This window comes from Heterodontus francisci, chromosome 16 (assembly GCF_036365525.1).
Source record: "Heterodontus francisci isolate sHetFra1 chromosome 16, sHetFra1.hap1, whole genome shotgun sequence".
NCBI classification, from domain to species: domain Eukaryota; kingdom Metazoa; phylum Chordata; class Chondrichthyes; order Heterodontiformes; family Heterodontidae; genus Heterodontus; species Heterodontus francisci.
Genome location: NC_090386.1, coordinates 21031959 through 21047360, shown reverse-complemented (window position 1 = coordinate 21047360; position 15402 = coordinate 21031959). Strand labels below are relative to the sequence as shown.

The window sequence follows — 15402 nt, the reverse complement described above, 5'->3', positions numbered from 1 at the left end:
GTGTAAAACCCAATCAGTGTCACACAGAACACTCCCCTTCCCCAGTGTAAAACCCAATCACTGTCACACAGAGCACTGTCTTTCCCCATTGTAAAACCCAATCACTGTCATACAGAGCACTGCTCTTCCGCAGTGAAAAACCCAATTTCTATCACACAGAGCACTGCTCTTCTGCAGTGAAAAACCCAATCAAAGTCACACAGAGCATTGTCCTTCCTCAGTGTAAAATCTCAATTCTGCCACACAGAACATTGCCCATCCGCTGTGTAAAACCCAATCACTGTCACATAGAGCACTGCCCTTCCCCAGTGTAAAACCCAATCACTGTCATACAGAGCACTGTTCTTCTCCAGTGTAAAACCCAATCACTGTCACACGGAGCACTGTGCTTGCCCATTATAAAACCCGATCACCGCCACTTGGAGCACTGTCTTTTTCCAATGAAAAACCCAATCACTGTCACACGGAGCACTGTCCTTCCCCATTGTAAAACCCAATCACTATCACACAGAGCACTGTCCTTCCACTTTGTAAGTCCCGATCACTGTCACACAGAGCACTGTCCTTCCCCATTGTAACACCCGATCACGGCCATTTAGAGCACTGTCCTTCTCCAGTGAAAAACCCAATCACTGTCACACAGAGCTCTGTCCTTCTCCAGTGAAAAACCCAATCCCTGTCACACAGAGCACTGTCCTTCCCCATTGTAAATCCCGATCACTGCCACTTCGAGCACTGTACTTCTCCAGTGAAAAACCGAATCACTGTCACACAGAGCACTGTCCTTCCCAAGTGTAAAAGCTTACATTTCTACAGAGAACACTGTCCTTTCTATTTAAAGCCCTAACACTGCGACAAAGAACACTGTTCTTGCGCAGTGTAAAGCCTTACAGTTCCACACAGAACACTGTCCTTCCCCAGTGTAAAGCCCTACACTGTCACACCGAGCATTGTCCTTCCCCAGTGTAAAAGCATACACTGTCACACAGAGCGCTGTCCTTCCCCATTGTAAAACCCAATCACTGTCACACAGAGCACTGCACTTCCCCAGTGCAAAACCCAATCACTGTCACACGGAGCACTGTCCTTGCCCATTATAAAACCCGATCACCGCCACTTGGAGCACTGTCTTTTTCCAATGAAAAACCCAATCACTGTCACACAGAGCACTGTCCTTCCCCATTGTAAAACCCAATCACTGTCACACAGAGCACTGTCCTTCCCCATTGTAAAACCCAATCACTGTCACACAGAGCACTGCCTTTCCCCATTGGAAAACCCAATCACTGTCACACGGAGCACTGCCCTTCCTTAGTGTAAAACCCAATCACTGTCACACAGAGCACTGTCCTTCCCCATTGTAAAACCCAATCACTGTCACACAGAGCACTGTCCTTCCCCATTGTAAAACCCAATCACTGTCACACAGAGCACTGTCCTTCCCCATTGTAAAACCCAATCACTGTCACACAGAGCACTGCCTTTCCCCATTGTAAAACCCAATCACTGTCACAAGGAGCACTGCCCTTCCTTAGTGTAAAACCCAATCACTGTCACACAGAGCGTTGTAAAACCCGATCACTGCCACTTAGAGCACTGTCCTTCCCCATTGTAAAACACGCTCACTGCCACTTGGAGCACTGTCCCTCTCCAGTGAAAAACCCAATCACTGTCACACAGAGCACTGTCCTTCTCCAGTGAAAAACCCAATCACTGTCACACAGAGCACTGCCCTTCCTCAGTGTAAAACCCAATCACTGTCACAAAGAGCACTGTCCTTCTCCATTGTAAAACCCAATCACTGTCACACAGAGCACTGCCCTTCCTCAGTGTAAAACCCAATCACTGTCACACAGAGCTCTGTCCTTCCCCATTGTAAAACCCGATCACTGCCACTTAGAGCACTGTCCTTCCCCATTGTAAAACACGCTCACTGCCACTTGGAGCACTGTCCCTCTCCAGTGAAAAACCCAATCACTGTCACACAGAGCACTGTCCTTCTCCAGTGAAAAACCCAATCACTGTCACACAGAGCACTGCCCTTCCTCAGTGTAAAACCCAATCACTGTCACAAAGAGCACTGTCCTTCTCCAGTGTAAAACCCAATCACTGTCACACAGAGCACTGCCCTTCCTCAGTGTAAAACCCAATCACTGTCACACAGAGCTCTGTCCTTCCCCATTGTAAAACCCGATCACTGCCACTTAGAGCACTGTCCTTCCCCATTGTAAAACACGCTCACTGCCACTTGGAGCACTGTCCCTCTCCAGTGAAAAACCCAATCACTGTCACACAGAGCACTGTCCTTCTCCAGTGAAAAACCCAATCACTGTCACACAGAGCACTGCCCTTCCTCAGTGTAAAACCCAATCACTGTCACAAAGAGCACTGTCCTTCTCCAGTGTAAAACCCAATCACTGTCACACAGAGCACTGCCCTTCCTCAGTGTAAATCCCAATCACTGTCACACAGAGCTCTGTCCTTCCCCATTGTAAAACCCGATCACTGCCACTTAGAGCACTGTCCTTCCCCATTGTAAAACACGCTCACTGCCACTTGGAGCACTGTCCCTCTCCAGTGAAAAACCCAATCACTGTCACACAGAGCACTGTCCTTCCCCAGTGTAAAACCCAATCACTGTCACAAAGAGCACTGTCCTTCTCCAGTGAAAAACCCAATCACTGTCACACAGAGCACTGCCCTTCCTCAGTGTTAAACCCAATCACTGTCACACAGAGCTCTGTCCTTCCCCATTGTAAAACCCGATCACTATCACCCGGAGCACTGTCCTTGCCCATTATAAAACCCGATCACCGCCACTTGGAGCCCTGTCCTTCTCCAGTGAAAAACCCAATCACTGTCACACAGAGCTCTGTACTTCCCCATTGTAAAACCCGATCACTGCCACTTAGAGCACTGTCCTTCCCCATTGTAAAACCCGCTCACTGCCACTTAGAGCTCTGTCCTTCCCCATTGTAAAACCCGCTCACTGCCACTTAGAGCACTGTCCCTCTCCAGTGAAAAACCCAATCACTGTCACACAGAGCACTGTCCTTCTCCAGTGAAAAATCCAATCACTGTCACACAGAGCACTGTCCTTCCCCATTATAAAACCCGATCACCGCCACTTGGAGCCCTGACCTTTTCCAGTGAAAACCCCAATCACTGTCACACAGAGCACTGTCCTTCCCCTTTGTAACACCCGATCACTGTCACACAGAGCACTGTCCTTCCCCATTGTAACACCCGATCACTGCCACTTAGAGCACTGTCCTTCTCCAGTGAAAATCCCAATCACTGTCACACAGAGCTCTGTCCTTCTCCAGTGAAAAACCCAATCCCTGTCACACAGAGCACTGTCCGTCCCCAGTGTAAATCCCGATCACTGCCACTTCGAGCACTGTACTTCTCCAGTGAAAAACCCAATCACTGTCACACAGAGCACTGTCCTTCCCCAGTGTAAAACCTTACACTTCTACAGAGAACACTGTCCTTTCTATTTAAAGCCCTAACACTGCCACAAAGAACACTGTCCTTGTCCAGTGTAAAACCGTACAGTTCCACACAGAACACTGTCCTTCCCCAGTGTAAAACCCTACATTGTCACACCGAGCATTGTCCTTCCCCAGTGTAAACGCCTACACTGTCACACAGAGCGCTGTCCTTCCCCATTGTAAAACCCTATCACTGTCACACGGAGCAATGTCCTTGCCCATTATAAAACCCGATCACCGCTACTTGGAGCACTGTCCTTTTCCAATGAAGAACCCAATCATTGTCAGACAGAGCACTGTCCTTCCCCAGTGTAAAACCTTACACTTCTACAGAGAACACTGTCCTTTCTATTTAAAGCCCTAACACTGCCACAAAGAACACTGTCCTTGTCCAGTGTAAAACCGTACAGTTCCACACAGAACACTGTCCTTCCCCAGTGTAAAACCCTACACTGTCACACCGAGCATTGTTCTTCCCCAGTGTAAAAGCCTACACTGTCACACAGAGCGCTGTCCTTCCCCAGTGTAAAACCCAATCACTGTCACACGGAGCAATGTCCTTGCCCATTATAAAACCCGATCACCGCTACTTGGAGCACTGTCCTTTTCCAATGAAGAACCCAATCACTGTCACAGAGCACTGTCCTTCTCCAGTGAAAAACCCAATCACTGTCACACAGAACACTGCCCATCCCCAGTGTAAATCCCAATCACGGTCACACAGAGCACTGTCCTTCCCCCATGTAAAATCCTAACTCTGCCACATAGAACACTGTCCTTCCCCATTGTAAAACCCGATCACTGCTACTTAGATCACTGTCCTTCTCCAGTGAAAAACCAAATCACTGTCACACAGAGCACTGTCCTTCCCCAGTATAAAACCCAATCAGTGCCACACAGAGCACTGTCCTAACCCATTGTAAAGCCCTGACACTGCCACAAAGAGCACTGACCTTCCCCAGTGTAAAATCTTAACACTACCACAAAGAACACTGTCCTTCCCCAGTGTAATACCCAATCACAGCCACACTGAACACTGCCCATCCCCAGTGCAAAACCCAATCACTGTCACACAGAGCAATGTCCTTCCCCAGTGTAAAATCCTAACACTGCCACACAGAACACTTTCGTTCCCCAGTGTAAAACCCAATCACTGCCATACAGAAAACTGCCCATTCGCTGTGTAAAACCGAATCACTGTCACACAGAGCACTGTCCTTCCCCAGTGTAAAACCCAATCACTGTCACACAGAGCACTGTCCTTCTCCAGTGAAAAACACAATCACTGTCACACAGAGCACTGCAATTCCCCAGTGTAAAACCCAATCACTGTCACACAGAGTGCACTGTCCTTCCCCAGTGTAAAACCCAATCACTGTCACACAGTGCACTGTCCTTCCCCAGTGTAAAACCCAATCACTGTCACACAGAGCCCTGTCCTTCCCCAGTGTAAAACCCAATCACTGTCACACAGAGCACTGTCCTTCTCCAGTGAAAAACACAATCACTGTCACACAGAGCACTGCAATTCCCCAGTGTAAAACCCAATCACTGTCACACAGAGTGCACTGTCCTTCCCCAGTGTAAAACCCAATCACTGTCACACAGTGCACTGTCCTTCCCCAGTGTAAAACCCAATCACTGTCACACAGAGCCCTGTCCTTCCCCAGTACAAAACACAATCACTGTCAAACAGAGCACTGTCCTTCTCCAGTGAAAAACTCAATCACAGTCACACAGAGTACTGCAATTCCCCAGTGTAAAACCCTATCACTGTCACACAGAGCACTGTCCTACCCCATTGTAAAACCCAATCACTTTCACACAGAGCACTGCCTTTCCCCATTGTAAAACCCAATCACTGTCACACAGAGCACTGTCCTTCCCCATTGTAAAACCCGATCACTGCCACTTAGAGCGCTGTCCTTCTCCAGTGAAAAACCCAATCACTGTCACACAGAGCACTGCCTTTCCCCATTGTAAAACCCAATCACTGTCACACAGAGCACTGCCCTTCCTCAGTGTAAAACCCAATCACTGTCACACAGAGCTCTGTCCTTCCCCATTGTAAAACCCGATCACTGCCACTTCGAGCACTGTCCTTCCCCATTGTAAAACCCGGTCACTGCCACTTAGAGCACTCTCCCGCTCCAGTGTAAATCCCAATCACTGTCACACGGAGCACTGTCCTTCCCCAGTGTAAAACCCAATCACTGTCACACAGAGCACTGTCCTTCCCCAGTGTTAAACCCAATCACTGTCACACAGAGCCCTGTCCTTCCCCAGTGTAAATCCCTACAGTGGCACACGGAGCACTGTCCTTACCCAGTGTAAAACCCAATCACTGTCACTCAGAGTGCACTGTCCTTCCCCAGTGTAAAACTCAATCACTGTCAAACAGAGCACTGTCCTTCTCCAGTGAAAAACCCTATCACTGTCACACAGAGCACTGCCTTTCCCCATTGTAAAACCCAATCACTTTCACACAGAGCACTGCCTTTCCCCATTGTAAAACCCAATCACTGTCACACAGAGCACTGTTCTTCTCCAGTGTAAAACTCAATCACTGTCACACGGAGCACTGTTCTTCTCCAGTGTAAAACCCAATCACTGTCACACAGAGCTCTGTCCTTCCCCAGTGTAAAATCCTAACACTGTCACACAGAGCACTGCACTTTCCCAGTGTAAAACCCAATCACTGTCACACAGAGCACTGCCCTTCCCCATTGTAAAACCCAATCACTGTCACACAGAGCACTGTCCTTCCCCATTATAAAACCCGATCACCGCCACTTGGAGCCCTGACCTTTTCCAGTGAAAACCCCAATCACTGTCACACAGAGCACTGTCCTTCCCCATTATAAAACCCGATCACCGCCACTTGGAGCCCTGTCCTTCCCCAGCGTAAAACCCTATCACTGTCACACAGAGCACTGTCCCTCCCCATTGTAAAACCTGGTCACTGCCACACAGAGCACTCTCCCGCTCCAGTGAAAAACCCAATCACTGTCACACAGAGCACTGTCCTTCTCCAGTGAAAAATCCAATCACTGTCACACAGAGCACTGTCCTTCCCCAGTGTAATACCCAATCACTGCCACACAGTATACTGCCCAGTGCCAGTGTAAATCCCAATCACTGTCACACGGAGCACTGTCCTTCCCCAGTGTAAAACCCAATCACTGTCACACAGAGCACTGTCCTTCCCCAGTGTTAAACCCAATCACTGTCACACAGAGCACTGTCCTTCCCCAGTACAAAACACAATCACTGTCAAACAGAGCACTGTCCTTCTCCAGTGAAAAACTCAATCACTGTCACACAGAGTACTGCAATTCCCCAGCGTAAAACCCTATCACTGTCACACAGAGCACTGTCCTACCCCATTGTAAAACCCAATCACTTTCACACAGAGCACTGCCTTTCCCCATTGTAAAACCCAATCACTGTCACACAGAGCACTGTCCTTCCCCATTGTAAAACCCGATCACTGCCACTTAGAGCACTGTCCTTCTCCAGTGAAAAACCCAATCACTGTCACACAGAGCACTGCCTTTCCCCATTGTAAAACCCAATCACTGTCACACAGAGCACTGCCCTTCCTCAGTGTAAAACCCAATCACTGTCACACAGAGCTCTGTTCTTCCCCATTGTAAAAGCCGATCACTGTCACTTCGAGCACTGTCCTTCCCCATTGTAAAACCCGGTCACTGCCACTTAGAGCACTCTCCTGCTCCAGTGAAAAATCTAATCACTGTCACACAGAGCACTGTCCTTCCCCAGTGTAATACCCAATCACTGCCACACAGTATACTGCCCAGTGCCAGTGTAAATCCCAATTACTGTCACACGGAGCACTGTCCTTCCCCAGTGTAAAACCCAATCACTGTCACACAGAGCACTGTCCTTCCCCAGTGTTAAACCCAATCACTGTCACACAGAGCCCTGTCCTTCCCCAGTGTAAATCCCTACAGTGGCACACGGAGCACTGTCCTTCCCCAGTGTAAAATCCAATCACTGTCACTCAGAGTGCACTGTCCTTCCCCAGTGTAAAACCGAATCACTGTCACAAAGAGCACTGTCCTTCCCCAGTGCAAAACACAATCACTGTCAAACAGAGCACTGTCCTTCTCCAGTGAAAAACCCTATCACTGTCACACAGAGCACTGCCTTTCCCCATTGTAAAACCCAATCACTTTCACACAGATCACTGCCTTTCCCCATTGTAAAACCCAATCACTGTCACACAGAGCACTGTCCTTCCCCATTGTAAAACCCAATCACGGCCACTTAGAGCACTGTCCTTCTCCGGTGAAAAACCCAATCACTGTCACACAGAGCACTACCTTTCCTCAGTGTAAAACCCAATCACTGTCACACAGAGCTCTGTCCTTCCCCAGTGTAAAATCCTAACACTGTCACACAGAGCACTGCACTTTCCCAGTGTAAAACCCAATCACTGTCACACAGAGCACTGTTCTTCTCCAGTGTAAAACTCAATCACTGTCACACGGAGCACTGTCCTTGCCCATTCTAAAACCCGATCACCGCCACTTGGAGCACTGTCTTTTTCCAATGAAAAACCCAATCACTGTCACACAGAGCACTGCCCTTCCCCATTGTAAAACCCAATCACTGTCACACAGAGCACTGTCCTTCCCCATTATAAAACCCGATCACCGCCACTTGGAGCCCTGACCTTTTCCAGTGAAAAACCCAATCACTGTCACACAGAGCACTGTCCTTCCCCATTATAAAACCCGATCACCGCCACTTGGAGCCCTGTCCTTCCCCAGCGTAAAACCCTATCACTGTCACACAGAGCAGTGCCCTTCCCCAGTGTAAAATCCTAACACTGCCACACAGAACACTTTCGTTCCCCAGTGTAAAACCCAATCACTGCCATACAGAAAACTGCCCATTCGCTGTGTAAAACCGAATCACTGTCACACAGAGCACTGTCCTTCCCCAGTGTAAAACCCAATCACTGTCACACAGAGCACTGTCCTTCTCCAGTGAAAAACACAATCACTGTCACACAGAGCACTGCAATTCCCCAGTGTAAAACCCAATCACTGTCACACAGAGTGCACTGTCCTTCCCCAGTGTAAAACCCAATCACTGTCACACAGTGCACTGTCCTTCCCCAGTGTAAAACCCAATCACTGTCACACAGAGCCCTGTCCTTCCCCAGTGTAAAACCCAATCACTGTCACACAGAGCACTGTCCTTCTCCAGTGAAAAACACAATCACTGTCACACAGAGCACTGCAATTCCCCAGTGTAAAACCCAATCACTGTCACACAGAGTGCACTGTCCTTCCCCAGTGTAAAACCCAATCACTGTCACACAGTGCACTGTCCTTCCCCAGTGTAAAACCCAATCACTGTCACACAGAGCCCTGTCCTTCCCCAGTACAAAACACAATCACTGTCAAACAGAGCACTGTCCTTCTCCAGTGAAAAACTCAATCACTGTCACACAGAGTACTGCAATTCCCCAGTGTAAAACCCTATCACTGTCACACAGAGCACTGTCCTACCCCATTGTAAAACCCAATCACTTTCACACAGAGCACTGCCTTTCCCCATTGTAAAACCCAATCACTGTCACACAGAGCACTGTCCTTCCCCATTGTAAAACCCGATCACTGCCACTTAGAGCGCTGTCCTTCTCCAGTGAAAAACCCAATCACTGTCACACAGAGCACTGCCTTTCCCCATTGTAAAACCCAATCACTGTCACACAGAGCACTGCCCTTCCTCAGTGTAAAACCCAATCACTGTCACACAGAGCTCTGTCCTTCCCCATTGTAAAACCCGATCACTGCCACTTCGAGCACTGTCCTTCCCCATTGTAAAACCCGGTCACTGCCACTTAGAGCACTCTCCCGCTCCAGTGTAAATCCCAATCACTGTCACACGGAGCACTGTCCTTCCCCAGTGTAAAACCCAATCACTGTCACACAGAGCACTGTCCTTCCCCAGTGTTAAACCCAATCACTGTCACACAGAGCCCTGTCCTTCCCCAGTGTAAATCCCTACAGTGGCACACGGAGCACTGTCCTTACCCAGTGTAAAACCCAATCACTGTCACTCAGAGTGCACTGTCCTTCCCCAGTGTAAAACTCAATCACTGTCAAACAGAGCACTGTCCTTCTCCAGTGAAAAACCCTATCACTGTCACACAGAGCACTGTCCTTCCCCATTATAAAACCCGATCACCGCCACTTGGAGCCCTGTCCTTCCCCAGCGTAAAACCCTATCACTGTCACACAGAGCACTGTCCCTCCCCATTGTAAAACCTGGTCACTGCCACACAGAGCACTCTCCCGCTCCAGTGAAAAACCCAATCACTGTCACACAGAGCACTGTCCTTCTCCAGTGAAAAATCCAATCACTGTCACACAGAGCACTGTCCTTCCCCAGTGTAATACCCAATCACTGCCACACAGTATACTGCCCAGTGCCAGTGTAAATCCCAATCACTGTCACACGGAGCACTGTCCTTCCCCAGTGTAAAACCCAATCACTGTCACACAGAGCACTGTCCTTCCCCAGTGTTAAACCCAATCACTGTCACACAGAGCACTGTCCTTCCCCAGTACAAAACACAATCACTGTCAAACAGAGCACTGTCCTTCTCCAGTGAAAAACTCAATCACTGTCACACAGAGTACTGCAATTCCCCAGCGTAAAACCCTATCACTGTCACACAGAGCACTGTCCTACCCCATTGTAAAACCCAATCACTTTCACACAGAGCACTGCCTTTCCCCATTGTAAAACCCAATCACTGTCACACAGAGCACTGTCCTTCCCCATTGTAAAACCCGATCACTGCCACTTAGAGCAGTGTCCTTCTCCAGTGAAAAACCCAATCACTGTCACACAGAGCACTGCCTTTCCCCATTGTAAAACCCAATCACTGTCACACAGAGCACTGCCCTTCCTCAGTGTAAAACCCAATCACTGTCACACAGAGCTCTGTTCTTCCCCATTGTAAAAGCCGATCACTGTCACTTCGAGCACTGTCCTTCCCCATTGTAAAACCCGGTCACTGCCACTTAGAGCACTCTCCTGCTCCAGTGAAAAACCCAATCACTGTCACACAGAGCACTGTCCTTCTCCAGTGAAAAATCTAATCACTGTCACACAGAGCACTGTCCTTCCCCAGTGTAATACCCAATCACTGCCACACAGTATACTGCCCAGTGCCAGTGTAAATCCCAATTACTGTCACACGGAGCACTGTCCTTCCCCAGTGTAAAACCCAATCACTGTCACACAGAGCACTGTCCTTCCCCAGTGTTAAACCCAATCACTGTCACACAGAGCCCTGTCCTTCCCCAGTGTAAATCCCTACAGTGGCACACGGAGCACTGTCCTTCCCCAGTGTAAAATCCAATCACTGTCACTCAGAGTGCACTGTCCTTCCCCAGTGTAAAACCGAATCACTGTCACAAAGAGCACTGTCCTTCCCCAGTGCAAAACACAATCACTGTCAAACAGAGCACTGTCCTTCTCCAGTGAAAAACCCTATCACTGTCACACAGAGCACTGCCTTTCCCCATTGTAAAACCCAATCACTTTCACACAGATCACTGCCTTTCCCCATTGTAAAACCCAATCACTGTCACACAGAGCACTGTCCTTCCCCATTGTAAAACCCAATCACGGCCACTTAGAGCACTGTCCTTCTCCGGTGAAAAACCCAATCACTGTCACACAGAGCACTACCTTTCCTCAGTGTAAAACCCAATCACTGTCACACAGAGCTCTGTCCTTCCCCAGTGTAAAATCCTAACACTGTCACACAGAGCACTGCACTTTCCCAGTGTAAAACCCAATCACTGTCACACAGAGCACTGTTCTTCTCCAGTGTAAAACTCAATCACTGTCACACGGAGCACTGTCCTTGCCCATTCTAAAACCCGATCACCGCCACTTGGAGCACTGTCTTTTTCCAATGAAAAACCCAATCACTGTCACACAGAGCACTGCCCTTCCCCATTGTAAAACCCAATCACTGTCACACAGAGCACTGTCCTTCCCCATTATAAAACCCGATCACCGCCACTTGGAGCCCTGACCTTTTCCAGTGAAAAACCCAATCACTGTCACACAGAGCACTGTCCTTCCCCATTATAAAACCCGATCACCGCCACTTGGAGCCCTGTCCTTCCCCAGCGTAAAACCCTATCACTGTCACACAGAGCAGTGCCCTTCCCCAGTGTAAAACCCAATCACTGTCACACGGAGCACTGTCCTTGCCCATTATAAAACCCGATCACCGCTACTTGGAGCACTGTCCTTTTCCAATGAAGAACCCAATCACTGTCACAGAGCACTGTCCTTCCCCATTGTAAAACCCGATCACTGCTACTTAGAGCACTGTCCTTCTCCAGTGAAAAACCCAATCAGTGTCACACAGAGCACTGTCCTTTTTATTCTCAAGCCATGACACTGCCACAAAGAGCACTGACCTTCTCCAGTGTAAAATCTTAACACTACCGCAAAGAACACTGTCCTTCCCCAGTGTAATACCCAATCACAGCCACACTGAACACTGCCCATCCCCAGTGCAAAACCCAATCACTGTCACACAGAGCAATGTCCTTCCCCAGTGTAAAATCCTAACACTGCCACACAGAACACTTTCATTCCCCAGTGTAAAACCCAATCACTGCCATACAGAACACTGCCCATCTGCTGTGTAAAACCGAATCACTGTCACACAGAGCACTGTCCTTCCCCAGTGTAAAACCCAATCACTGTCACACAGAGCACTGTTCTTCTCCAGTGTAAAACCCAATCGCTGTCACACAGAGCACTGTCCTACCCCATTGTAAAACCCAATGACTTTCACACAGAGCACTGTCCTTCCACGGTGAAAAGCCCAATCACTTTCACACAGAGCACTGCCTTTCCCCATTGTAAAACCCAATCACCGTCACACAGAGCACTGTCCTTCCCCTGTGTTAAACCCAATCACTGTCACACAGAGCACTGTCCTTCTCCAGTATAAAACCCAATCACTGTCACACGGAGCACTCTCCGTCCCCAGTTTAAAACCCAATCACTGTCACACAGAGCACTGTTCTTCTCCAGTGAAAAACCCAATCGCTGTCACACAGAGCACTGTCCTACCCCATTGTAAAACCCAATGACTTTCACACAGAGCACTGTCCTTCTCCAGTGTAAAACCCAATCACTGTCACACGGAGCACTCTCCGTCCCCAGTGTAAAACCCAATCACTGTCACACAGAGCACTGTCCTTCCCCACTGTTAAACCCAATCACTGTCACACAGAGCACTGTCCTTCCCCAGTGTAAAACCCTACAGTGCCGCACGGAGCACTGTCCTTCCCCCGTGTAAAACCCAATCACTGTCACACAAAGTGCACTGTCCTTCCCCAGTGTAAAACCCAATCACTGTCACACAGAGCACTGTCCTTCCCCAGTGTAAAACCCAATCACTCTCACACAGAGCACTGTCCTTCCCCAGTGTAAAACCCTACAGTGCCGCACGGAGCACTGTCCTTCCCCAGTGTAAAACCCAATCACTGTCACACAGAGCACTGTCCTTCCCCAGTGTTAAACCCAATCACTGTCACACAGAGCACTATCCTTCCCCAGTGTAAAACCCTACAGTGCCGCACGGAACACTGTCCTTCCCCAGTGTAAAACCCAATCACTGTCACACAGAGCACTGTCCTTCCCCAGTGTAAAACCCAATCACTCTCACATAGAGCACTGTCCTTCCCCAGTGTGAAACCCAATCACTGTCACACAGAGCACTGTCCTTCTCCATCGTAAAACCCAATCACTGTCACACAGAGCTCTGTCCTTCGCCAGTGTAAAACGCAATCACTGTCACACAGAGCACTGTCCTACCCCATTGTAAAACCCAATGACTTTCACACAGAGCACTGTCCTTCCACGGTGACAAGCCCAATCACTTTCACATAGAGCACTGCCTTTCCCCATTGTAAAACCCAATCACTGTCACACAGAGCACTGTCCTTCCCCAGTGTTAAACCCAATCACTGTCACACAGAGCACTGTCCTTCTCCAGTGTAAAACCCAATCACTGTCACACGGAGCACTCTCCGTCCCCAGTGTAAAACCCAATCACTGTCACACAGAGCACTGTCCTTCCCCAGTGTTAAACCCAATCACTGTCACACAGAGCACTGTCCTTCCCCAGTGTAAAACCCTACAGTGCCGCACGGAGCACTGTCCTTCCCCCGTGTAAAACCCAATCACTGTCACACAAAGTGCACTGTCCTTCCCCAGTTTAAAACCCAATCACTGTCACACAGAGCATTGTCCTTCCCCAGTGTAAAACCCTACAGTGCCGCACGGAGCACTGTCCTTCCCCAGTGTAAAACCCAATCACTGTCACACAGAGCACTGTCCTTCCCCAGTGTTAAACCCAATCACTGTCACACAGAGCACTATCCTTCCCCAGTGTAAATCCCTACAATGCCGCACGGACCACTGTCCTTCCCCAGTGTAAAACCCAATCACTGTCACACAGAGCACTGTCCTTCCCCAGTGTAAAACCCAATCACTCTCACATAGAGCACTGTCCTTCCCCAGTGTGAAACCCAATCACTGTCACACAGAGCACTGTCCTTCTCCATTGTAAAACCCAATCACTGTCACACAGAGCTCTGTCCTTCTCCAGTGTAAAACCCAATCACTGTCTCACAGAGCACTGTCCTTCCCCAGTGTGAAACCCAATCACTGTCACACAGAGCACTGTCCTTCTCCATTGTAAAACCCAATCACTGTCACACAGAGCTCTGTCCTTCGCCAGTGTAAAACCCAATCACTGTCTCACAGAGTGCACTGTCCTTCCCCAGTGAAAAACCCAATCACTGTCACACAGAGCAATGTCCTACCCCAGTGTAAAACCCAATTCCTGCTATGGATACATTACAATAATCATATCTTGTCTTGGTGAACTTGCATGAATGGGATGAGTTGTGAAGTTTAACTGTCTGATTATATCTGTGCCACGCTGTGATAATGTTTGTCTCTCACACTCTAACGCAGCCTGATTTCTATATTTTTTGCAAGCAGCCAAGGCTGTCAACCATGTAGACACTGCCTCAGCACCAGTCTCTGCTCTAAAATGTATCAAATGCATGATGGATTGCCGGGGGTTAATAGCTGCATCAGCCTCAGCCTCTCTGTTATGAGCCTTAAGCCTCGTTATCTTGACACATTCCTTTCCAGTGATCCAGCCTTTCTCTGGCAACCTGCAATCTGAGAAAGTAGAATCGAAAGGGAGGTTGTTGTTACTTACAGGGAGTCCTCTTGCTGGCTGGCCCCTGAGCTGACATCTCCAAAAAGCAATAGGGAAGTGCTGAAATCCACAGGGGCAGGTTAGCAGGTTTCTGTGGTGATTGGCATCTCTAGACCCAGGCGGCTGAGCTGAGATCTCTGGAGGTTGTAACTGTGCTGTCTGCTGCCCGCTATCTGACACACACTGGCAATGGCAGGACATAAACCACAGGCTCAACATCACCGTAGCTAATGTGGCATCAACCATTCCAACTCCACTGCAGAGGGGGTGATGACTGTACTAAACTGCCGTCTAGTGCATTAACCAAACACTCAGCATTCAACACTACTTTAGCCTGTTTAATGCCTTTCAATCTGACTGTAAACCCACTTAACTGAGCATGCCTGGGGTCAGATTTGAGAATTACCTTTCCTCATCCTCTGTGCCCTCACCCCTGCTGCTACAGTGTGTGAGCTGGGACTATCAGCCAGCTCCTTAAATCACTTGATTCTGCAGATGCTCTCCACAAGCTTCTGTTAACTCTTGTGAGTTATCTCTAACTGTAGACTGTATGATGTGAAGCCCACAGACAGCAGCCTCCCAGTCCTTCCT

At 48.8% G+C, this 15402-nt stretch overlaps 1 protein-coding gene across 1 annotated transcript in view; it reads right to left on the bottom strand.

Moving 5' to 3' along the window:
* si:ch211-253b8.5 (dysbindin) overlaps positions 1 to 14994 on the bottom strand; it is a 97358-nt gene extending 82364 nt beyond the window's left edge. The window contains exon 1 of the mRNA XM_068048034.1: positions 14812 to 14994. Within this exon, the coding sequence (XP_067904135.1) occupies positions 14812 to 14848 (37 nt within the window). The 5' untranslated portion in view covers positions 14849 to 14994. The remainder of the gene's footprint in view (positions 1 to 14811) is intronic.
* Between the last annotated feature and the right edge of the window lie 408 nt (positions 14995 to 15402).